The sequence below is a fragment of the Lycorma delicatula genome, chromosome 7, assembly GCF_047948215.1.
Source record: "Lycorma delicatula isolate Av1 chromosome 7, ASM4794821v1, whole genome shotgun sequence".
NCBI lineage: Eukaryota > Metazoa > Arthropoda > Insecta > Hemiptera > Fulgoridae > Lycorma > Lycorma delicatula.
The window spans coordinates 78,241,559-78,267,257 of record NC_134461.1 but is presented as its reverse complement, the minus strand read 5'-3'; the positions used below and the strand labels follow the sequence as shown (position 1 = coordinate 78,267,257).

The 25,699-nt window shown below is 31.1% G+C and overlaps 1 protein-coding gene across 3 annotated transcripts in view; it reads left to right on the top strand.

Moving 5' to 3' along the window:
- Tmlh (Trimethyllysine hydroxylase) overlaps nt 1-20,653 on the top strand; it is a 46,363-nt gene extending 25,710 nt beyond the window's left edge. For 2 of the 3 annotated variants that reach the window (XM_075370122.1, XM_075370123.1), the window contains exons 6-10: nt 2,964-3,139; nt 4,774-4,995; nt 10,429-10,687; nt 13,395-13,476; nt 20,178-20,612. In XM_075370122.1, coding sequence (XP_075226237.1) covers nt 2,964-3,139; nt 4,774-4,995; nt 10,429-10,687; nt 13,395-13,476; nt 20,178-20,194 — 756 coding nt within the window. In that variant the 3' untranslated portion in view covers nt 20,195-20,612. Of the gene's footprint in view, nt 1-2,963; nt 3,140-4,773; nt 4,996-10,428; nt 10,688-13,394; nt 13,477-20,177 lie in introns of all 3 variants that reach the window. The other variant, XM_075370121.1, reaches the window with a different exon arrangement.
- Nucleotides 20,654-25,699: the final 5,046 nt, after the last annotated feature.

Sequence of the window (25,699 nt, the reverse complement as noted above, 5' to 3'; positions counted from 1 at the left end):
ATATTTATTTTTTCTTTTAATCTTTCGTATAAATTTTTCAGTTAGGGTGTGAAGTCTTCATATTTTCCACATCATTTCCAAGAAATAGGGTCTAAAAACTTGTCTACTTGACAAATATTACAGTAATATAAGAATTGAGTTTGAGTCATTTTGTTTTCTACGTTATGAACAGAACTTGAGCATTAATGATTATGGCATATGTTAAAGATATATAAAAAATTTCATTTCATTCTGTCCAGTTTCATGCTTATGTAAAAGGATTAACTCAATGCTTGTCATATTAGATGTCATTGAAATTTAAATTATATACGAACATTTATTTTTTGTGACATGTTAGGAACATTTTTTGATGCTAATCAGTTTGCATAGTTTGCCATTACAAATCTACTGAGGATATGCTGCTGATTATTCTGACCTCTGTACAAAGTATGTTTATATCCGTATCTCAGAAATCATGAAACACTAACTTCCAGATTGTAATTAATACCTGTGTTTTTCTGTTTAATGATAAATGTTTATAGTTGTTAGTGATAAGGCTAATTAACAGTTTATTTCAGATTTGATTATTGGAATATTGTTATTATTATGTACTATTGTATATTATATTTATAATAATTACAGTTTTGACAGTCACATGTAAAATGCATTACTTTTTTAGACGTTCTGTGTGTTATGTATATATTACATAATACTTCTGGAAGAACAAATTCTCTCCAGAAGATCAAATACTAAATAAATATTCTTTGTGAGATGTTATCAGTTATTGCCTCAAAGACAGTAACATATTATATAAAGGACCAGACTGATACTGCATCATGACAACTTCTAACCTATTTCTTGCATTCAGTATAAGACTTTTTAATTAAATATGCTATTCCTATTCCTAGGCTTGTCAAGAAATCTTACTACTCTCCCCATGTATGTATCATATGTTTTTTGGTCCCCTCACAGAAAATATCTCTTCAGTTGAAAAAAGGGCATTATTAAAAACGCAATAACATAACAGATATTTTAGTTATAATAGGTTTTAATGAATTAAGTGGTTAAGTTACAAGCTCCAAAGGATATATAGAATCAGATGTACAAGATTTGTTGAGATAAGATCATAATGTCTTGAGATAAGATATTTTTTGAACAGACAAATTTTCTGTTTTAGATTTAAAAAAAAAAAAAATTGGGAAGAATGTGTAGTTTTTTATTGCTTAATTTCCTTATAATTTGTTAGTAACAAAGCAGTGAACAAAAGATTAATGAGTGGAAACAGTTAAAGGAATTTATTGAATTTAAATGACAACCTGTAAAGTTCGAGGGGCCCAAAATAAATCGAATCCAAAGCAAGTGAAGAATAGATGAACTGTAAGGTGATAATATACAAGTAAATGAAAGACAAAAACCTACTTATATGGATTCCTCCATCTGTACTGGTACTACTGGACATGTAGACCACCATGGTCCAGGCACAATTTGGCGCAATGAATCATGTTCAGTGTGACTTTGTGTAACTTGTCCCATTGGATGTTAGTAATGGTGTTGCATATATTCTGTTGCAGAGTGTCAAGAGTTAGTGAATTGTTCTGGTAAACCTTGCTTTTCAGGTTGCCCCTCAAATAAAAATCACAACTGCATAGATCATGTGACTGGAGACAGTAGATCCTTTGAGACAGTCCTGTCAGGTGTGAAAACAATTCACTGCTTCTAAAGAAGTGTGTGCTGTCGCACTGTTCTACTAATAATATGCAAAACTTCATTCGTCTGGTGTCAGTTGCTCTATGAAGGGCTGAATATAAAGATATCTGTGAAGATGTTGGCAATATAACATATTGAGTTCACTGTGTCAAAAGAAAATGGGTCCAGTGATTCTTGTCCGTGACACAATGCACCACACTTCATTAATTACATCATGCAATGGTAACTTGAATATTTGTTGTGGGTTTTGACAGACCAATATTGCAAATTTTGTGAATTAACATAACCATCAAGGTGAATCACACCTCATCTGTCATGAAGTAGAGCTTTGGTTCTAGTAAACCTCTTTCAATTTCTTGCTGTTGCCATGTGCAATACTGTACATGTTTATCATAGTTTGTATGCTTTAACTCTTGTAAAGCCATGATCTTGTATGGCTTCAGGTGTGGGTCCTTTTGGATGCGTTGGCATACTGTTTGCTGATGAATATCTTCCTTCTGTGAGTTGGTTTTTTTCACAAGCGGGTATTGATGTTTCTTATCAAGCACAGCTCCAGTTTATTCAAACTTTTTTATGAACTTGTGTATGGATGATTTAGCGGGTGGATAACTTTTGAACTCTGCACTCCTTTGATTGATCTATCCTTGGCATAATATTCCATGACGAATATTATGACATCCTTCATCAGCAGCATATTTGTGTGCGCTCACGTGTGTGTGTGTGTGTGTGTGTGTGTGTGTGTGGTGTGTGTGTGTGTGTGTGTGTGTGTGTGTGTGTGTGTGTATGTTCGTGTGCACTGGTGGTTAGCTTTAAATTAAACTGTTTCCTTCATAGCTACAGGTTGTGTTCCCCTCTCCTGTGCTTTTCTCTCTTGCTGTTGAAGGTCAGTGTGCATCATAGCTCTCTGCATGGCGTTATGGCGAAATGTTATTGCTTGTTGCTATGTCGAATATACTAACGCTCTTTGGTTTCTCCTCTCCCATGACCGGTTCAGTTTATCTTGGGCCATCCAGTATAAGGTAAGGGTTTATCATAAGACATTGCTTGATATACTTGCTGTGTATTGTTTCTTTGAATCATGATTAAAGACTGAATTTTAATGTTAGTTTGTTATGAAAATGAAAGTCAATTTCTTTTTTTATTTAAGATAAGATAATTACTAGGTCTATGAGTATAATCAAGTAGTTTTGTAGGTTAGCTTCAGAACTCTTCAGTACTCTATGTAAATCAACATTTTCTTTATATCATTATTATATTAAATATTAAATTTTTTTTAGGTTAAACCATCAGAAAATGCTACTGAAGAGGTAGTTACTGCTCTGTTTCCTGTACAGAGGACATTTTTTGGTGATATGTGGACATTTTCTAATAAAATGACTCATTTTGATTCTGCGTATACGACTGATAGGCTTGGTGCACATAATGATAACACATATTTTAATGATGCTGCTGGGTAATTAGTTATTTATTTATTTTTAATGGGAGGCTATTAAACAAAAGTTCACAACTTTTGTGAGTATAAGTTAGCTTGATGAAGTAGACAAAATGAAAAATTAGTGGCATGAGTGGTAGCGTCTTGGCCTTTCATCCGGAGGGCCTGGGTTCGAATCCCAGTCAGGCATAGCATTTTTCATATACTATATTCCATATTCCACACACAAGCTTCAGGCTTATCGAATTTTAAGTCTGAAATCTGATTTTAATTAATATTGGTAAACTCAAAGTAATTTATTACCTTTTAATATTGGTCTTTTTATTAACTATCTTTGTATATTTCGTTTGACTGATAAATCATTGTATTGATTTTATTATAATTTTAATGTGCCATTTAGTTGGACTGTCCATCTACGCAAACAAACTATAAGGTTTGCATCAAAAATGTTTCCCTGACCTAGAGTAAAAATTTCATCAAAAAGCTTACTATTTTCTGCCTACACCATATTTTGAATCGTGCAACTCTTTAGTTAAATTTTTACACTTCAGTCCATGGGGTATTTTGAAGCTCTTCTTTTCTAAATTTATCAATCTTTTTAACGGATCGGTTTGTTTTTCCTACATAAACAACATCACAATCATTACATTTAATTTTATAAATTCTACACAGATTGTTTATTTTATTTATTTTTTTCTTAATATATAATTATTTGGTTATTAGATTTGTTTACTGGTTTAAATATTTCTTTATTGTAAGTATTTTTAATAAGCATTTTAATTAAATATTGCAACCATGACTGAGGATGCGGGATCCTGTGAAAGTAGTTTTATGATAAAATTTAAGGTTAGGTATGTCTTATCTCAATATTCTGTACTAGATGGTTTATATTAATAGAATTTAAAATATAATTTAACGGTACAGGGATATGAATCTTAAAAAAATTTCAGTAATAATATGTGTATATATATATATATATATATATATATAAATTGTTTGTTTGTTTATATGAATAAGACTGATTGATTAATTTTTCTGCTCAATCTTGTTAATTCTATTTTCAGTAAATCTGTAAAATGTATGTCTGAATGTTTAAAATTAAAAAAAATCATATATTGAATAATTTGTTAGTTTTTGGAATTCCAGTTAATTCTCAAATTATAAGGTGTAGAATATATTTTCTTATCTACTATGTATAAGCAATCAGATTAATGTGTAAATCAGATTTGATTTGTTTGTTTGTCAAGTTGATGTAAATATGAATCTTATCAGTGTTATTTATTTATTGTTTTTTTAATAAGTGTTATCCTACTGGTATGGTCATTCGCCATTAAAATGCCAACAGTATATTCTGTTGCTGTTTTATTACACAATAAAACTATTTCCACTGTTATCAGAGTTGAATGATTGGAAACTGGTTTACTAAACATGGTAATTTGTGTTACACCTTTCTTTATACGCATCTATTTCCAGGTTTCTGCTCTCTTAGTTGTTGCAGAAGTTACACAGCTTTTAAATTACAAGGGTTATTGGTAAAAAAAAATACATAATTGCCCTTTTTGTACAATGATTTTTAGTAATAATCATTATTAATTTTTTAAAGAAGTAAGTACTTTTGTTGATGTATTTAGTTACTAATCCTGAAACTTGTTCAGATTACAGATATTTCATTTACTTGAACATGATGGAACTGGAGGTGAGACATTACTTGTTGATGGTTTTCGAGCTGTAAAAGATGTTGAAGAAACAAATAGAGAGTTTATAGATTGTTTAAAGAGTGTTTCTGTTGAGAGTATGTACATTGAACCTAATAGGTATTTTACAATGATGAGTCCTATTCTTCATTATCATCCGAACAATCAGTTAAAACAGATAAGGTGCCACTAATATTTTATTTTGCATATTTGCTTATATTACTTTTAATTGTTTTATATATGTTTAAAATATGACTATTATTATAGCTTTCATTCTAAGTATCTTTTAAAGCATTCTGTGTCCTAGAGAATCCCACTTTTAAGTAGTCTTATTTACTTGTGAAGTAAATAAGTAAGTTCTTTATTCATTTTGTTTAAGGGTATGGTTCAGACCCTATTAAAGCTGTTGCGGGGATATGGAGATCCAGGTGCAGTAAATCCGTATTGTGATAAAGTAAGGGTGGACACAATAAGCCTAATAGCTATGTCAAATGTTATGGCTTTTTCAAATGGATACTCATACTACTAATGGTTAATGAAATAAATTAAAAAAACTTTGTGCTAGAAAAACATTACAAAACTTAGCTTAAAATCTTAAATTAGGTGACCATTTTGATTGCTACAATTATTTACTGTAAACACTGTGGGAAAGTATCTCAAATTAAATAATAAAATTTTAAACAGCAAAAGAAGAAATAATAATAATATTTATTAATAAATCAACATTACTAAATGATAATAGTTGTGAAAAAACATTTAGAAATATTTGTTTTGCAATATTTCTTTTTACTGTTTATTGATAAATGTCAATTATTATCTCCTTATCTGTCACCTAATTAATTTGCTTATTAATTATATGTATTTTACTCTGTACGATTATTATGTAGCAATTGAAATAGCTATACAGGCTTAATTTTCTAGTAAAAATTTTATTTTGATTTTAATCTAGTTTTCCAGTTCATTATAGCTTGCGCGAAACACTAACTCATATTGTATAACTACTATAAGGCTTTTACTTCACTATCCACTATTAAATTGTACCTGGGATAAACTGGACGCAGTACTTATGGTGCCTATGTGCAGGTCTCCTTACAGTCTCATTAGGTCAATATATCTAAATCAATTTAATCTCATTAGGTCAATAAACCTAATGAGGTCTACACTGCACCTACAGAATCCAAAGTATAAAAGAAGGAAACTATGTTAAGAATATTAATTGAATATTGAATACTTATTGAGGAATTGCAGCTTGAAACAAGCGACCTCATCTGCATCATAGTTTTGTGACTCTTAAGGCAGTGGCCCACTGTGGGAGATCGGGACTGAACTGTAAACCATTTTTTAGTTACAGCCAGCTTCCCCTTTTGATGATTAAGTATGATGTTAATCAGCCTACTTTACTCGGTTATACCTGATCTTATTCGTTAGTCTTGAATAACTGCATTAACATTTAAGAGAAATGCAGTATGCAGTTAACATTTCAGTTACCACAATATCTTATCTACTTACAACCTTTTGAATGTTTGAAGTATTGTGGATGGAGCAATTTAAATAATTAAAATTTTCATTAACCTGAATTAATTAGTTTGGGCAATAAAAGGATTACTTGAAAAATAAACAATACCTTTCATATAAGAAAAATATTTATTGTAAAAAATAACATGAATATACATTATAAATATAAGTTATATTATTTTAAACCTCAAGAATAATAATTTTTCCCTGTTATGGTCAATCTGTAATGTACATATTATCTTCTGGCATCCTTCTCTATCCCCTAAATCTGTTTTTCTTAAATCCTGATATGTTTTGTCTACTTACTAATTTTTCAGTTTCCTCTTCATTCTAATGTTGAGTAGCCTTTCTTTGAAGCTCTTTAATCATTTTTGATCTAACCATTCTTTCTATTTGTTCTAACCAGTGCATTGTGTATGTTTTTTTAATCAAGACGATATCTTCATATATGTTAAACTGTTTGTTTTATTATTTATTCTTATATTGCATAAGCCCTTGTTGTAATGGTCCAGTCTGTCCAAAAATTATCATTAGTACCTACTTTTCAAAGACTATGTGAGGCATGACTATGGTGAGGGGGCTTGAGTGCTCAGGGATACAGAGTAGCTGGACCGAAGGTGCAACCATATCGGAGAGGTATCTGTTGAGAGCCAGACTAAGGAATGATTCCTGAAAGAGGGCAGCAGCTCTTTCAGTAGTTGTTAGGGGCGTGAGTCACAATGACTTAAACGGCCGTATCAACATCACTCAGTCCTCTTGAGTACTGCGCAGCTGAAAGCAATGGAAAAGGTCACCAGAAAATTAAAAAATAACATTCTACGAGTCGGAGCGTGGAATGTTAGAAGCTTAAAAAAGGTTGGTAGGCTAGAAAATTTAAAAAGGGAAATGGATAGGGTGAATGTGGATATAGTAGGAATTAGTGAGGTTCGGTGGGAAGAGGAAGGCGACTTTTGGTCAGGTGATTTTAGAGTAATTAACTCAGCGTCAAATAATGGGCAGGCAGGAGTAGGTTTCGTGATGAACAAGAAGATAGGGAGGAGAGTGGAGTATTTCAAAACGCATAGCGATAGAATCATTGTAATAAGGATAAAATCAAAACCTAAACCGACAACGATTGTTAACGTTTATATGCCTACAAGCGCCCATGATGATGATGAGGTAGAGTGTGTATACGAAGAGATTGATGAAGCAATTAAACACGTAAAAGGAGATGAAAATTTAATAATAGTTGGAGATTGGAATGCAAGCATTGGAAAAGGCAAGGAAGGAAATATAGTGGGTGAATACGGGCTGGGCAAAAGGAATGAAAGAGGGGACCGACTTATAGAGTTTTGCACGAAGTATAATTCAGTAATTGCCAACACCCAATTTAAAAATCATAATAGAAGAATATACACTTGGAAAAAGCCAGGCGATACTGCAAGGTATCAGATAGATTATATCATGGTTAAGCAAAGATTTAGAAATCAATTCGTTGACTGCAAAACTTACCCTGGAGCAGACATTGATAGCGATCATAATTTGGTGATAATGAAATGTAGATTGGGGTTTAAAAACCTGAAGAAAAGGTGTCGGATGAATCGGTGGAATTTAGAGAAGCTTGAGGAAGAGGAGGTAAAGAAGATTTTTGAGGAGGACATCGCAAGAGGTCTGAGTAAAAAAGATAAGGTAGAAAATGTAGAAGAAGAATGGGAGAATGTTAAAAAGGAAATTCTTAAATCAGCTGAAGCAAACTTAGGCGGAATAAAGAGAACTGGTAGAAAACCTTGGGTTTCAGACGATATATTACAGCTGACAGATGAACGTAGAAAATATAAGAATGCTAATGATGAAGAAAGTAAAAGAAACTATCGGCAATTAAGAAATGCTATAAATAGGAAGTGCAAACTGGCGAAAGAAGAGTGGATTAAAGAAAAGTGTTCAGAAGTGGAAAGAGAAATGAACATTGGTAAAATAGACGGAGCATACAGGAAAGTTAAGGAAAATTTTGGGGTACATAAATTAAAATCTAATAATGTGTTAAACAAAGATGGTACACCAATATATAATACGAAAGGTAAAGTCGATAGATGGGTGGAATATATTGAAGAGTTATACGGAGGAAATGAATTAGAAAATGGTGTTATAGAGGAAGAAGAGGAAGTTGAGGAGGATGAAATGGGAGAAACAATACTGAGATCTGAATTTAAGAGAGCATTAAAAGAGTTAAATGGCAGAAAGGCTCCTGGAATAGACGGAATACCTGTAGAATTACTGCGCAGTGCAGGTGAGGAAGCGATTGATAGATTATACAAACTGGTATGTAATATTTATGAAAAAGGGGAATTTCCGTCAGACTTCAAAAAAAGTGTTATAGTTATGATACCAAAGAAAGCAGGGGCAGATAAATGTGAAGAATATAGAACAATTAGCTTAACTAGTCATGCATCAAAAATCTTAACTAGAATTTTATACAGAAGAATTGAGAGGAGAGTGGAAGAAGTGTTAGGAGAAGACCAATTTGGTTTCAGGAAAAGTATAGGGACAAGGGAAGCAATTTTAGGCCTCAGATTAATAGTAGAAGGAAGATTAAAGAAAAACAAACCAACATACTTGGCGTTTATAGACCTAGAAAAGGCTTTCGATAACGTAGATTGGAATAAAATGTTCAGCATTTTAAAAAAATTAGGGTTCAAATACAGAGATATAAGAACAATTGCTAACATGTACAGAAACCAAACAGCAACAATAACAATTGAAGAACATAAGAAAGAAGCCCTAATAAGAAAGGGAGTCCGACAAGGATGTTCCCTATCTCCGTTACTTTTTAATCTTTACATGGAACTAGCAGTTAATGATGTTAAAGAACAATTTAGATTCGGAGTAACAGTACAAGGTGAAAAGATAAAGATGCTACGATTTGCTGATGATATAGTAATTCTAGTCGAGAGTAAAAAGGATTTAGAAGAAACAATGAACGGCATAGATGAAGTTCTACGCAAGAACTATCGCATGAAAATAAACAAGAACAAAACAAAAGTAATGAAATGTAGTAGAAATAACAAAGATGGACCACTGAATGTGAAAATAGGAGGAGTAAAGATTATGGAGGTAGAAGAATTTTGTTATTTGGGAAGTAAAATTACTAAAGATGGACGAAGCAGGAGCGATATAAAATGCCGAATAACACAAGCTAAACGAGCCTTCAGTAAGAAATATAATTTGTTTACATCAAAAATTAATTTAAATCTCAGGAAAAGATTTTTGAAAGTGTATGTTTGGAGTGTCGCTTTATATGGAAGTGAAACTTAGACAATCGGAGTATCTGAGAAGAAAAGATTAGAAGCTTTTGAAATGTGGTACTATAGGAGAATGTTAAAAATCAGATGGGTGGATAAAGTGACAAATGAAGAGGTATTACGGCAAATAGATGAAGAAAGAAGCATTTGGAAAAATATAGTTAAAAGAAGAGACAGACTTATAGGCCACATACTAAGGCATCCTGGAATAGTCGCTTTAATATTGGAAGGACAGGTAGAAGGGAAAAATTGTGTAGGCAGGCCACGTTTGGAGTATGTAAAACAAATTGTTGGGGATGTAGGATGTAGAGGGTATACTGAAATGAAACGACTAGCACTAGATAGGGAATCTTGGAGAGCTGCATCAAACCAGTCAAATGACTGAAGACAAAAAAAAAAAAAAAATGTGAGGCATTTTTATCTGCCTCTGTAAACGTTGGTTTATCTGCTGTGTACATGACACTGGACTTGCTGAGATGTTATGTATTCTAATTTTTTATTTTAACTAACCTGTTTTTGAATACTTTTGCATATTAGGAAATATTAAAGCTCAGAGGTATTTTATTAAAAGACCTTTTTAATATATAATATACTCTTTAATAATTGCTTTATCATATACTTTAAGGGGATGCTGACTTATTGGTTTTCATTGTACTGTGTAATTGTAAAATACATTATGTATCATCTTAATACTGCATAAACTTTGTGCTTTATGTGTGCTTTTCTGTGTAAATGTATGTAAGTATTTTTTCTGATTAATTTTAAGGCAATAAAAATATCCTAATATTTTTAAACTACAATAAAATCTGAATGTTTTTTGTAGATTTAATCTTTTGGATCGAAGCCCACGAATTCCAATTCCTCAAGATAAAGCAGGATTATTTTATAAAAGTCTTAAGTGTTTAACAGCAAAAATTAATGATGAAAGAGGAGAATGGTGGTTAAGACTAAGGCCTGGAACCATTGCTTTTATTAATAACTGGCGTATATTACATGGTAGAGCAAATTACACAGGTTTTAGAAAAATGTGTGGTTGTTATGTTTCAATGGGTGATTTTCTTAGCAAAGCACGAATTTTAAAAGTAATTCTTTGATATGTAATTTTTCATATTTCTTATGTTTTACTGTGTATTTTTATTTAATTTTAATAAAATAATGTTTTTACTTATACTATTTGAAATTAAGTTATTTAAATCTTTTTATATCTTAACAAAACTTCCCTTAAAGAAATTTTAGATATTTCTGTTTGTATGGTAAGCTACCAGGATATTTCAAGAATCTGTAAGCTTTGTACATGTTTGAGATATGGAGCTAATTACGATAAGTAATGTTAATAATATTTTGTTTTACCTGTAGTTAATATGTCCAATGATATATATGATCATTAATTAAATTATAAGTTTGCTTTAGCTTAACTTTGCTTTGCTTTGTCTTGCTTTTGTTTCAGCTTTGTTTTTAAGGTACTTAATTTTATGATGAGTTATTCAAATTGCCAATCTTATTTTCTTGTTTTTAAATTGTTTAGGATTTTCTCCAAATTTTGGGCAGTTATAAATTTATAATACTAATCTTAACTACTATAGTATTTATCTTACTAGTCTATATGTCATACTAATTTTATTTATCATACTTGTTTGTCCATGATCATACTATGTATTAATGAAATTGAAATTCATGTTTATAGTACTATATGTATTTCAGCCATACTTCTACTTCTCTGTTTGGTAAACCATAGACATATATATTGAGACTTACCCTGAAATAAGAAAAACAGTTATAAGTCTCAATATATATGTCTATGGTTTACCAAACAGAGAAGTAGAAGTTTATTTTCTTTTAAATTTATTTTCTTTAACCTCATTTTTAACCTCACTGTTTATGTTATTTTCATTTATTTTAAGTTTAATTTTTTGAATCTAATTCCTCTTTGCTTTCATTTAAGAACCATAACTAAATAAGTTTTATTTTATTGTATTTTACTTTATAAGTAGTTATTTTATTAAATTTTGTATGGGACTCTTTCCCGTTTATTAATTTGAATTGTTACCAATAGGTGGTGGTTTATTAGTTGTCAAAAACATAATTGTTTCGTCTGTACAGAAAAACCTTCATAAAGTAAATCTTTCTAGATGACAGAGAACTTGGAAGTTAAGTTTTTTAAAAAAATGTTGCTGTATGTGAATTGCAGGATTATGTATTTCATATGTTTTTAAAGTGACTAGAGTGATAATTGCTGTGCATCATTAAGGTAATTGTTCTATAGGTTGTTGGTCTCATACATGTAGTGATTATAGATCATAAAATGGTGTTACAGAATTGGCTTCAACTTACTGGACTACATTAGTTTTGTCAACGTTTTTTACTAGGTTTACAATTAGAAAAATTATCTGAAATGTGTCTTATCTTTTTCTACAGTTTAACCATCTCAGTTGGAGCCATAAGTAAAGCACCAAAATACATTTGTATCAAGATTGTAAGTCATTAAGCGCTGAATATTTCTTCTGGTAACTGTCCCAGGAAATGGTAAAATCAGCTTAATAATGCTTCAGATTATAATAATAATTCATAATATCATGTTTAATATGATTGACCACTTGACTATTTAAGGTTTGTACAGGCTGTTCAAAACATTCTTGGCCTGACAAAGAAAACACAAGACTTTTCAGAATTTGTTATTTTTGTAATGTTCTTTATTTGAGACATTTAAACCCAAAAAATTTCCAATTTTCTTATTATCCTCAATAACATTATTTGTCCAATTCTCTAATATAGACAGCTGTCTCAGCTTTGACTATCCAAAGTAATACAAATCCAGGAAATTCAGTAATACTAAAATACTAGAAGCACTTTTCAAACTATAGGTCATGGAATTTTGCAACAAGAATCTGAGTGTGTTTGCAGCCGCATTGTCATGTAAAAGTGTAGTTTCTTTCTGGGCAGATGTAAACGTTTAGCCTGAATCACCCTTCAGTCAGTTCAGTAGTGAAGTCTTAATACTCTCTGGCAAGGCCCTGTCTTTTTCCACTACTCTATGAGCACCATGCCATCCCAAAAAACCCATAAAATTCCAGAAAAGTGTAGCTATATTTTTTCTGGCTGGTGGGCCATTTTCGCTCATCTTACCTGCTTTCTTCTTCACCTGCTTCACCTGCTTTCTTCTTAACTGTCTTTTCTTCTTACAGTCTTCTTAATTATCTTTCTGTACAGTCCTTTTTTTTGCACTTTGTAAAAGCATGCAGCAGATCAATTTCTTTCTGGTCTTTTATCTTATAACCTGTTTTTTCTTTACTGCCATTAATATTTTTAAAACGTGTTGCTATGAGCTTAGATTACACTTTACAGAAAAGTAAAATGATAAAAAAAAAATCAGTAAGGTAAAACGCGTGAATGTTGAAGACATTGAGTTATACTGTTTATATACAGGTAATTTCTTCATCCTAGTAAAGGCAGGTACTTGTATGTGGATTTGAAAACTAGATCATGGATACAGATGTTTCTATGGTAGTTGGGTTTAAATTAATCACTTATCTCAGAAATGGTCAATCTGAGACTATTCAAGAATGCACTTCATTTAAATTCATACACATCATCCTCATTCATCCTGTGAATAATACTTTAGGGTAGTTGTGGAGGCTAAACAGAATAAGAGATGAGCTAATTTCTCTACATGTGCTGTGTTAGTGGGCTGATAAACCTGATAAAGAAAGAAACTGTTTTCTGACGGGTCTTTTTTACATCCTTGTATGAAGTAAAGGAAGTATTGTAATCTCAAAAAATTTTGGTTTCCAGATGTCAACGGAAATATACATTTTGACCATCTCTGAATCCATTTTGACTGGTGTTGGCATGACATCTGTACGTATGTATGTAGGTATGTATCTCGCATAACTCAAAAACGATTAGCCGTGGAATGTTGAAATTTTGTATTTAGGACTATTATAACATCTAGTTGTGCACCTCACCTTTTGATTGCAATCGACTGTGCCAAAAATTTGTATACAGTCAGACCCTTAAATAAAGTGGGGGTTTCAATTTTGAAACACATGGATTTTGAACTTTTTCTTACCTGTAGTAATAATCCCTTGTTGAAAGCTTTTCAACAATATATCAAAAGAGTAACATATTTTCATTGGGTTTAGAGTTATAGCCAAATAAAATTTTAATTAATGAAATATTTGGATCAAGGGGAAGGCACATCGGTTCAAATCCGACTTCATATACATATATTTTTTTAACATTTTATTTTCTTTAATTTAAAAATATTTATTTATTAATAATTATTAACCTCTGATTGTAAAAAAATTAACAATGAATAATAATTCAATAATAACAATACAAAAAAAAAAAAAAATGAAAAAAAAATTCATAAGTTATTAGTGAAATAAAATTTTATGTAACATTCATATAAAGTCAAAAATTTTTACAATCAAGTTAATATTATTATTAATAAATCAGTATATTTAAATTAAAATCAAAAGTTTAAAAAAAATATATGTATATGAAGTCGGAGTCGAACCGATGTGTACATGGTTACAGATCCGACACATTCTCACTTACACCACATATCTACTTAAACGATGTGAAACAAAATTAATATAGAAACTAATATAAAATGCTAAGGGAAACTAAAATAAAAGAGTAAGTAATAAAGGGACTTTTACTCTGTCCTAATATTTCAGGTAAGAGTGTTGAATTAGTAATTGTATAAATATTTGATGTTAATAAAAACTAATATTTTAACAGTTGTGTAACTGTTCACTTTGCTAAAGAAGTGGAGGATCGTATCTCACTTTCAAATGAAATAAGTTTAAATGAAGTGCAGCAAAAAATGTGTATATGTAATGTACTAGGCGTACAAGGAAGTCATGTGGTGTCCACATCAGACTTGTTTGATTTTTAATATACTTTATATTACACATACTTTATATATAAGTTTCCATTAAAAAGAAATGTGTGCTGTAGCGCTATCTACTGCTGAAATTACAAATTAAGACTATATTTTTAAAATTTAATATTGTGTATTATTGAGAAGTTTAATATTTTACTTGCATCTTACATAATCAAACTGTACTATTTAAAGGTTACATTGGTATTACTGATATAATAGTTAGAAATTCTCAGAGACCATAAAATGTTTTTGTGTAGTATAAATAATATGTCTGTGTACTGTTATTTTCAGTAATGAAGGGTAATGCTTTGTGAGACCATTAAAACTCGATACTACACTACTGAAAATATGTGGTTTCAGAAAGCTGGTTCTGACATTTCATTCCGGTCTACATTGATTTATTTTTCTTAACGTGAAGCAGTATTTTTTTTTACACTATTCTAACCTATATTTTTATAGGTCTTTTATTTACTATCGCAAGTTGTTTTACCATGGTCAATATGTTAATGGCGAACTATAAGTTGTGTAGGCGTACATTTTTTTATATTTGAATTTTTCTTTACTTCTGACAACATAATCCATTTCAAAAAGAAATGGATTAATCATTTTAATCCATTTCTTTTAGGTTTTTTCTTATCTATCGTTTTGTCGTGTACTATTTATATTATTTAAAAAAAAAGTGTTCAGTCATAGATTTGACTTTTTGGAAAAGAAAAATGGAAAAAAAAAATAAACGATTAAATCTGGTGAATGTAGAAGATATTTAAATGAAGTCTTTGTTAACGGGAAAGTGCTTTACACATAGTGTTGTGTGAATGGACCCATCATGATGGTAATAAAAAATAAACCATTTTCCCAAAGGTCTTATTTTTACTTTTCAGTGTAGCGTTGTAGCAGAACTATAGCTGTAGAAGGGAAAATATTGTAAGCGATCCAATGTGGGCATATGCAGTTTTCATCGGATCTTTACTTTTAGACACCTAAGGAACCCAAAAAACTGGATTGAAATTTTCTGTATGTTGTGTATGTGTGTGTGTGTGTGTGCGCGCGCGCGCGTGTGTTCAGTATCACTCTAAATCACATTATATCTCCAGAACTACTGAACCAATTTTCACCTTTTTTTTTTTTTTTTTTTTTGTCTTCAGTCATTTGACTGGTTTGATGCAGCTCTCCAAGATTCCCTATCTAGTGCTAGTCGTTTCATTTCAGTATACCCTCTACATCCTACATCCCCAACAATTTGTTTTACATACTCCAAACGTGGCCTGCCTACACAATTTTTCCCTTCTACCTGTCCTTCCAATATTAAAGCGACTATTCCAGGATGCCTTAGTATGTGGCCTATAAGTCTGTCTCTTCTTTTAACTATATTTTTCCAAATGCTTCTTTCTTCATCTATTTGCCGTAATACCTCTTCATTTGTCACTTTATCCACCCATCTGATTTTTAACATTCTCCTATAGTACCACATTTCAAAAGCTTCTAATCTTTTCTTCTCAGATACTCCGATTGTCTAAGTTTCACTTCCATATAAAGCGACACTCCAAACATACACTTTCAAAAATCTTTTCCTGAGATTTAAATTAATTTTTGATGTAAACAAATTATATTTCTTACTGAAGGCTCGTTTAGCTTGTGTTATTCGGCATTTTATATCGCTCCTGCTTCGTCCATCTTTAGTAATTTTACTTCCCAAATAACAAAATTCTTCTACCTCCATAATCTTTACTCCTCCTATTTTCACATTCAGTGGTCCATCTTTGTTATTTCTACTACATTTCATTACTTTTGTTTTGTTCTTGTTTATTTTCATGCGATAGTTCTTGCGTAGGACTTCATCTATGCCGTTCATTGTTTCTTCTAAATCCTTTTTATTCTCGGCTAGAATTACTATATCATCAGCAAATCGTAGCATCTTTATCTTTTCACCTTGTACTACTACTCCGAATCTAAATTGTTCTTTAACATCATTAACTGCTAGTTCCATGTAAAGATTAAAAAGTAACGGAGATAGAGAACATCCTTGTCGGACTCCCTTTCTTATTATGGCTTCTTTCTTATGTTCTTCAATTGCTACTGTTGCAGTTTGGTTCCTGTACATGTTAGCAATTGTTCTTCTATCTCTGTATTTGAACCCTAATTTTTTTAAAATGCTGAACATTTTATTCCAGTCTACGTTATCGAATGCCTTTTCTAGGTCTATAAACGCCAAGTATGTTGGTTTGTTTTTCTTTAATCTTCCTTCTACTATTAATCTGAGGCCTAAAATTGCTTCCCTTGTCCCTATACTTTTCCTGAAACCAAATTGGTCTTCTCCTAACACTTCCTCCACTCTCCTCTCAATTCTTCTGTATAGAATTCTAGTTAAGATTTTTGATGCATGACTAGTTAAACTAATTGTTCTGTATTCTTCACATTTATCTGCCCCTGATTTCTTTGGTATCATTACTATAACACTTTTTTTGAAGTCTGACGGAAATTCCCCTTTTTCATAAATATTACACACCAGTTTGTATAATCTATCAATCGCCTCCTCCCCTGCACTGCGCAGTAATTCTACAGGTATTCCGTCTATTCCAGGAGCCTTTCTGCCATTTAAATCTTTTAATGCTCTCTTAAATTCAGATCTCAGTATTGTTTCTCCCATTTCATCCTCCTCAACTTCCTCTTCTTTCTCTATAAAACCATTTTCTAATTCATTTCCTCCGTATAACTCTTCAATATATTCCACCCATCTATCGACTTTACCTTTCGTATTATATATAGGTGTACCATCTTTGTTTAACACATTATTCGATTTTAATTTATGTACCCCAAAATTTTCCTTACTTATTTTCCTTACCCCCTAATTTTCACCATACTTGGTCAGATTTCTTATATATATATATATATATATGGGGCTTTGATGCCATTAAATTTTCAACTTAAAATATCAAGGGTGTGAGGCTGTAGGTCAAGGTTATCCTCAGTTTATAGAGATTTCATTATATTAAGGTGTTATTTTTCTTAGGCACACTTGTTAACAGTTAAAAAATAATATTTATAAAAAAATTTTCCAAATCGCACCCCCACCCCAAAAAATGCTCTAAACTAGTGTCTAAGTGGGTATATTGCCTCAATAGTACCCCCTGACCACATAAGAAATGGTAGTGAACCACTGATATGCTATATTAAGTTGTGTGTGCATGTGGTTGTAAGCCACATGATGGGACAGTCGTACAATTGTGCTATCAGCTTTTTTTTAATTTTTAAATATTCAGTACTCTACTGAAAATTCTTTGTTTCACATAGCTTGCTTCAACATTTAAATGGACTACATTGATTTATTTTTCTTATCGTGAAGTAGTATTTTTTTTTATATGTATTCCAAGCTACATTTTTAAAGGTTATTTGTTTACTTGTACTAGTTGTTTTTTTGTTGTGTTCAATAGGTTAATGACACTGTAAGTTGACTAAGCATTCATTTTTTTACTTTTGGATCTTTTTACTTCTAACATCACAATATTTGTTAATCAATTTCTTTTAGATTTTTTTTTTTTGTTGTATCTGCCGTTTTCTTCTATACTGTTATTTTAAAACGTGGCTTGAAGCATAGATTTTACTTTTTGAAAAAGACAATTAGAAAAAATAGAAATAAACAATTTAAACTGGTGAATGTGGAAAATGTTGCTACATATGTAACGAAAGGTGCTCACATTGAACACTTTTAGGAAAAAACTAAGAGTTACCCTCATTTTATTTGTGATTCATTGCTGTAAATTAAAAGTTAAGAGATATTAAATAGCTTTAAATCCCCATTTTTTTTGTACTTAATTATTTATCTATATTTTTTATTTAATCTGCTCATCTTAATTGAAGATATTTGAGATATACAAATTAATTTACAACTTTGTCAGTCCTACATTTTCTTTTGCAAATTAAGCCTACTTTTTTCACACAAGGAAGAATTTCTAAACTGGATGTGTTTTAAAATTCAGCCCCCTTCTATTTGTATCTTCGGACATTTGTTTAACACTGACACCTTTGTACATTGTAACAGTAAAAGTGTCATTCAGTAACCCTACTGAATCATATTGTACTAACTTCTTGTCAGAATGTTTCCAGCCGTCTCTTCAAAATTTGCTGTGCTTATCATAACTCACCTGCTTATTTCATATATTCTGGGCAACATATTAGTTTTCTTACAATACTGTACTTTATATGCATCTATAATCAAGAATTTTTAATGTATTGACATTGATCTTTATTCTCTTTGGTTTAATAGGAAAGGTATTAGACTGATAGGTACTTACGTATTAACGCCACTGCAGCTATAGCTTTATTTAAAAACAAAGTAGTCAATCGGATTTCAGTGGAAAATGGGCTGATATCGAGTTTAACATAGATTCAAAACAGTCTCTTTATTAATTTTAATAAATGGTTATTTATATTTATTTATTTTATAAATATATTTAACCAAACTACTTTTGGTTAAATATATTTAGTTATACAGTTATACCTCTGCGCATGCGCCATTTCATTTTATTTAGTTTTACCGGTTCTAACACTCATTTAGTGGCACTAGTTTATGCTTCAAATTTTAGCAATCCAAATACATGGGATCCTCTATCCAGTTATATAGAGATCAGTGCTAATTTATAATGAATTGCATATTATACAACTGAATATACATCTGTGATAGTTGTATCTATATTAGGTTGTTTCAGTGTTGTATCATCTGCATAATTAATCAATCACTTAATTTGCTTTAATCATTGATAGTAATTCATATATATTTATATTTAAAATATGAGTCTGTTTATGGACTAATTGTAGTAAATTGTAGAATTTACAGTGGCTTTATCTAGAAGAAAAAAGTAATAGGGTCTGTGATGTAGCGGTTGATTTATGAAAAAATATAAATTAAAAGAAAAAATATTTTACTCTTACAATTGTTAAGTGCTCCTTTTCAAGACTGTTTACTGTGAAATACTGTAAAATGAATACATCACATTCATTTTTCACTGTGATGTATTAACTTCTCATTATAAATGAAAAGCAATTTACTTCCAATAGCTCACATCCTGTAGATTCAGTGTATTTTTTTTATTACAAAGTATAAATCCTGTTTGCAGTTGTTATTTATGACATTTCAAATTAATAATTATTTCTAACAAAAACCTTGAGTTATTACTTTTTTGTGATTATTGTAATATTTATATTTGATTTATTTATAGATTACTTTCAAGACTATAATTTGTTCAGTTTTCTTTAATGTATGAAATAGGTGTTTTGATTTCATGTATTGACACGATTAGTAATGTATATTATGCACTGCTAATGTCTTTTTATTTCTTTAATATGTCTTTATTTTAATTAATATCTTACTGTAGTAACATTTAAAATGGTATTAATTTTATTAAATATTGATTAATTTACTTAAATCCTCTGAATAAAGGAATGTCAGGACAACAAAAAAGATATTTGTTATACCAAAGATATTAAATTGAAAAAAAAAAAATGGAAACATATTGGATCAAACTATTTTACCATATTGGTAAAATATTTTGATGTAAGAAAACAAGAGGTATTTATTCTCCAAACATTAAAATTCCATAAATAATTCCATAAAATTAAAAATAAACATACAGCTAAAGATCGCTTTATTGTACGCCTAGATGAAATTTTTTTTTTGTGTTGAACAGGATTGTTGAAACAGTAGAACAATCTTATTTATTGTCTGGTATCAAAAGAAGAATATCTCATTCTCATATATGCTGATTAGGGGGAAGGTTTAGTACAACATGCATTGGAATGTGGAAAACTGATAAAATTGAGAGAAACTACTGTTGTTACCTATCAGCCAAAACAAACTGAATTTAGTGACGAGGTAAAACTGCTGCCAATCTCTGGCCTTTTGGTGGGTTTTGGTAATTCTTTGAGTGCTATACCTAACTTGTAATATTAAAAAATTCCTATCTCAGTCAGATAGTAGAAAAAAGGGACCAGCAAAAATTTTAAGGAATTAAAAATTTGTTTTAACAGAAATTGTTTCATAAAGTTACTGATCCTGATGTTAGTCTCACACAAACTCTCAGTTTTTGTGATTTGTAGATCATAAGGCATATTATGTACTATACAAACTACATAACATGTCTTTGTCATCTGATAGATATTCGTTGAAGAACTTGGCACCATAAAATAATCTAGGACCCATAAAAAATGGTTTTGAGTACACATTCATTGACTCATGATTACACAAAATAAATACAAAAATTGTCAAAACATTAAAAAGATTCATATACATAAAGAAAGATTTTAGAGAAAATAGCCCACATCTTTAAAAAAAGCCACGTACATCAACTTTCAGAAGAAAAAATAATCAAAACCTCATATATCTAATTTGTGAATTAACATAATGCCTGTAGAATAAATAAATCAATCTTCTCTGATTGTACAATGCTATACACTGGATAAGGATGCAGCTTCAGACCATGATAGAATGCACTAATAAAAAGAGTTTATAGCAATGTAGTCAATATTTTCCATTCCCTCATGAGTGCAAACTATAAAGTTCATAGGTTTGAAAACAACCATGATATTCTACACATATATTCAAACATATATCTTGACTCATTCTTAACATTTTGAAGTATACCAAGACACAAAAGCACATAATACACCAAATGAGCAGACATGATTCTAATACAATACACCTTTCAGTAAATACTGTTGGCTTTTATACCAAGCCAAGAATACTGTAATAACAGCTGATCTTAGTGAGGAAAATAGAATCACAAAAGTGATTGAAAGTACAGTAAATCCCCTGTTGCGGCTCTCTTTATAACTGAAATACCACTATAGCGGCAATATCTGTTGGTCCCTTCACATTGCTATACTAAAGCATAGTATTTTTATCACTTTTATGGCCAACTAAATTCCAGTAATCTCTTTATAGCACTAATTCAACTACCTGTTGTGTCAAGCCGCCTACATTTTTGCACGAAATTAATGTATTAGTAAAATTTTACAGATGTATAGTATAAGGACAGGCTGTTAAAAGGGTCAACTTGTATGTTGTGAAAAGAGAGTGCGAGTTCTGCGATAGTAGGCCTGTTGTACTACTTGGTGCAGAAATGCAGTACATAGGGCTAGATTCTGGGTATTCTATCTATCAGTGTACAGCCATTCTCACTTTTTCTAGGAAACAAACTTACATTTGGAAGTTTTAGCCTTATGTACAAAACTCCGGGATTATACAGGTGATTCAAAGAAACGGGAAATTTTGAAAGTTGTGTTGGTAGCCGTGGGTGATTGGTACCACTTGATAAGTGGCGCCAGCCTCTCTAACCTGACCTGCCATTTAGTTGTCATGGATCCTTGGAGTGGTGCGCAACGTGCATTTGCTATCAAAGCGTTTTACAAAAACAATGACAGTGTGGAGGGAGCACGTAGAGAATTTAGCCGTAATTTTAATCTGGGACGGCATGACCGTGTTACATCAGCACATGCAATTAAAACATGGATATCTAATTTTGAGGAAACTGGTTCGGGAATGAAAAAGAAACCTCCAGGCAGTGAGCGAACCGTCCGTACACCACAGAATGGTCAAGCTTTACAAGATGCTGTCACACGAAGTCCACATCGGTCAATCCGTCGTCTCTCAGCATCTTTACAATTGCATAGTTCAAGTGTTCGAAGAATGTTAGTAAAGGACTTGCAATACCAACCATACAAGTTGCAGATCGTCCAGGAACTGAAACCGAACGATGCAGTTGTGCGAGCACAATTCTGTAATGTAATGCTTCAGAAGATAAATGATAACGAAGAGTTTGTTCACGAACTGTGGATGTCAGACGAAGCGCATTTCCACCTCAGTGGATTTGTTAACGAGCAAAATTTCAGACACTGGGCACAAGAAAATCCTATGCAGCTACACCAGCGTCCGTTGCACAGCCAGAAAGTGGCCATGTGGTGTGCTATGTCATCTTACGGTGTTATAGGCCCTTATTTTTTTGAGATGACAACGGTCTTGCGATTACAGTGACGTCGGCTCGTTACGTAGCCATGCTTGAAACCTTTGTTGTGGAACAACAAAAGAGATTTCCACCAATTCATAACCCAGCCTGATTTCAACAAGACGGAGCAACGTCACATACTGCACGAATATCGATGGCAGCTGTACGCCGATTGTTTGGACAACGTGTCATTTCACGAAATTGTGACATTAGATGACCTCCCAGATCGCCTGATCTCTCAGCTTGCGATTACTTTTTTTGGTTCACCTTAAGTGTTCCACAGTAGACCTGCTACAACGGAAGAACTGAAGGCAAAGATCCGAGAAGCAATTGCGGAAATTCCAGTTGAGGTGTTACGTCAAACCATGAACAATTTAACGAAGAGACTTCGTGAGTGTTTACGTAGAAGAGGAGGTCACCTGCAAGATATCATCTTTAAAAAATAAACTAAAATATATGTATTCTAAAATGGCATTTGTACAATTACATGAAATAAAATTCATTTTCTAAAAAAAATTTTTCATTAACGTTATTTAATTTTTAAAATTTCCCGTTTCTTTGAATCACTCTGTACTTCTTCATTGCTTTTACAAAATTTTCATTAGTCCTAGCTTGATATGGAGAGGGGATAAAAATATTTTTTTGGGTTCAACTAAGGGCTCATTAATAATATTTTTTCCATTTGGAATGAAGTTGTTTCGTTTCTTCCACTGGTAACATAATGTCTATCCCTAGCTCGGCTGACCCATCTGCAAAGAAAACACATGTACGTAGTATAGCCTAACTACATTCCTAACAAAATAGCAATAGCTATAACTTTCAAATCACCACATATGTTCCAGCTATGTTTTTTATAATTTCTTTTTTCAAGAACATCTTTCTTTACATCAAGGATATTTGTAACCGTTGTGTAGAACCACTTTTAAACTATACTTGGACGAATCTATGAAAAGACGCCATTCCTTAGGTTTATGAACTTGTTCTAAGTGGAACATAAGATCATGAATATTTGTGCAATAGATCAATTTATTTTCATCAATAAAACACTGAGAAAGTTCTTTTTATCGGCTTCGAAAGCCCAAAAGTTGTATTTTTTTGAAGAAAATTCCAACCTTGCAGTCTTGATCCTTACAGTTAAGCTTGATTTTTTTGATAAATTTAAATCCCTAATCAAATCGTTTAATTCACCTTATGATATAAGATGTGGCTTATTGGAGGATAATTCAAAATCATTGTTGTCTTCTTCAGTACTGCCTGATTCTTCATTGTGCTTTCAAAACATACATTGACAGGTGGCTCAGGAACTGGAATAATTTCACTGTTAGGTACAGGCCTAATTGCAGATTGCAATGAGGGATATTTGACAGTATATTTAGAATTTTTAGAAACTCCAGACACACTTGTTAAACAAAAGTAACAATCTGTTACATGATTTTTTGGTTCACACCAAACCATAGGTACACCAAATGGCAAAGCCTTTCGTGTACCTTTTTTAGCTATCTTTTTAAATATACAGAACAATTAGTGCATACTATATGAGGAAACCATGTCTTATCCTGATCACCAATTTTACATTGAAAGTACAAATGATATTCTTTTTTAATTAAAGGTGTAATGTTTTTCTATTTGATTTTACGGTAAACTTGTCACATACGTAACAAAAGGCATCCATATCATTTACACAATTTCGAGGCACTATGACACTGTATTGTTAACAAACTTAAGACTGCAATAACACCGAACATAATTAATTCATTCCTAAATCCAGTGCTTAATACAAAAAACACAGCCATGGTTTCAGCTGCTTGTTTTGACCTGCACAGACATGATTAATGTTGTCCATGAAGGTTCCGTTTTCAGTATTAGATATGATGTTATAATATGTGACTATGATATGATTTAATTCTTTGTCTAGTATTGTTTATTTATAGCTTACAAATTATGTTAACAAAATTAAACAATAAAAAATGAGCTAACAAAACACAATATAGGCGCTTAAAATGCTAACTATACATTGAAGAATGAAAAAATTCTTTAAGATATAAACATTTTTCAAAAAATTTATGTAATAGAAAGATTCTGAGTTCATATTCATTTTCAGCATTAAAAAACAGATTAAAATCATGTATTTTATGTTAGGAAACAAAAATTATCAGTGATATCTGTTTTGAAGTTTTGTTAATATTGTAGCTGTATCAGTGTTGACACACATGACTGATCTTTTTCTCATGTAAAAATTTAATAAATTACTTAGGAAACATTTTTTTTTATGGAGACACTGCTTCATACATGATATTATATATACAGTGTATAAACTGACTAATAAATGAGTGAATTCTTAATATTTATCTATTACAAAGTTAAAAAATCAGCAGCCCGTATAGTGTTTTGTTGCCTGCCTGTAAGTGGTCAGATTGATTTAGCGTGTTCATGTCATTACTGAATAAGATAATCTGGAATCCAAGCATTCTATATGAGATACTGTGACAAGAATGTTCAAAGAATAGTGTTGTCTCTACGTTGTTGAAGCAGATGTTAGAATACGTATTTTATTTTTTTGCTGTATTATTGAAACATACTTCATCTGTATTCTTTTTATAAAAGATTTTTTATGCTCTTGGATTACTAGAAAAATATATTTATTTGTTCCTTGTTGCATTATTTTAATTTAAAAAAAAGTATACTATGTAATTATATTAATCAACATGATTATATACTGAATTGAAAAGAGCCTTGACCTGGGTTACAAATAATTTCAATTATTTTTGGTTTAAAAATTTTTTTCTTCATAAATTTATGTATGAAGGTAACCTTTTTTGTATCGTATTTTAATTAAACTTTACTTAAGAATACTTAAAAATAAATGACTTTTATTATTTGATGATTTTTACTATTTTTCAAAATAATTTATTAGCGTATCAAAACTTACGTTTACATAGATTTTTCAGTTATTATATGTTAATTTATTATACAATTTTCAAAAACAAATTTTTTGTTGTGATTCTTTGTTTGCAAATCCTGAAATAGCTTAACCAAATGTATGACAATTGACTTAAGAAGAAATTTACAATGTCTGCAACATATTGAAAAGTATAGTTTCACTATTATTTGAGGGAAAGAAAAATTTTTAAAACCAAGAAAAGTATATAAAAAACGGCAACAAAAAATATATTAAAACTGATCAATAATTTATAGAAATAGATATACCC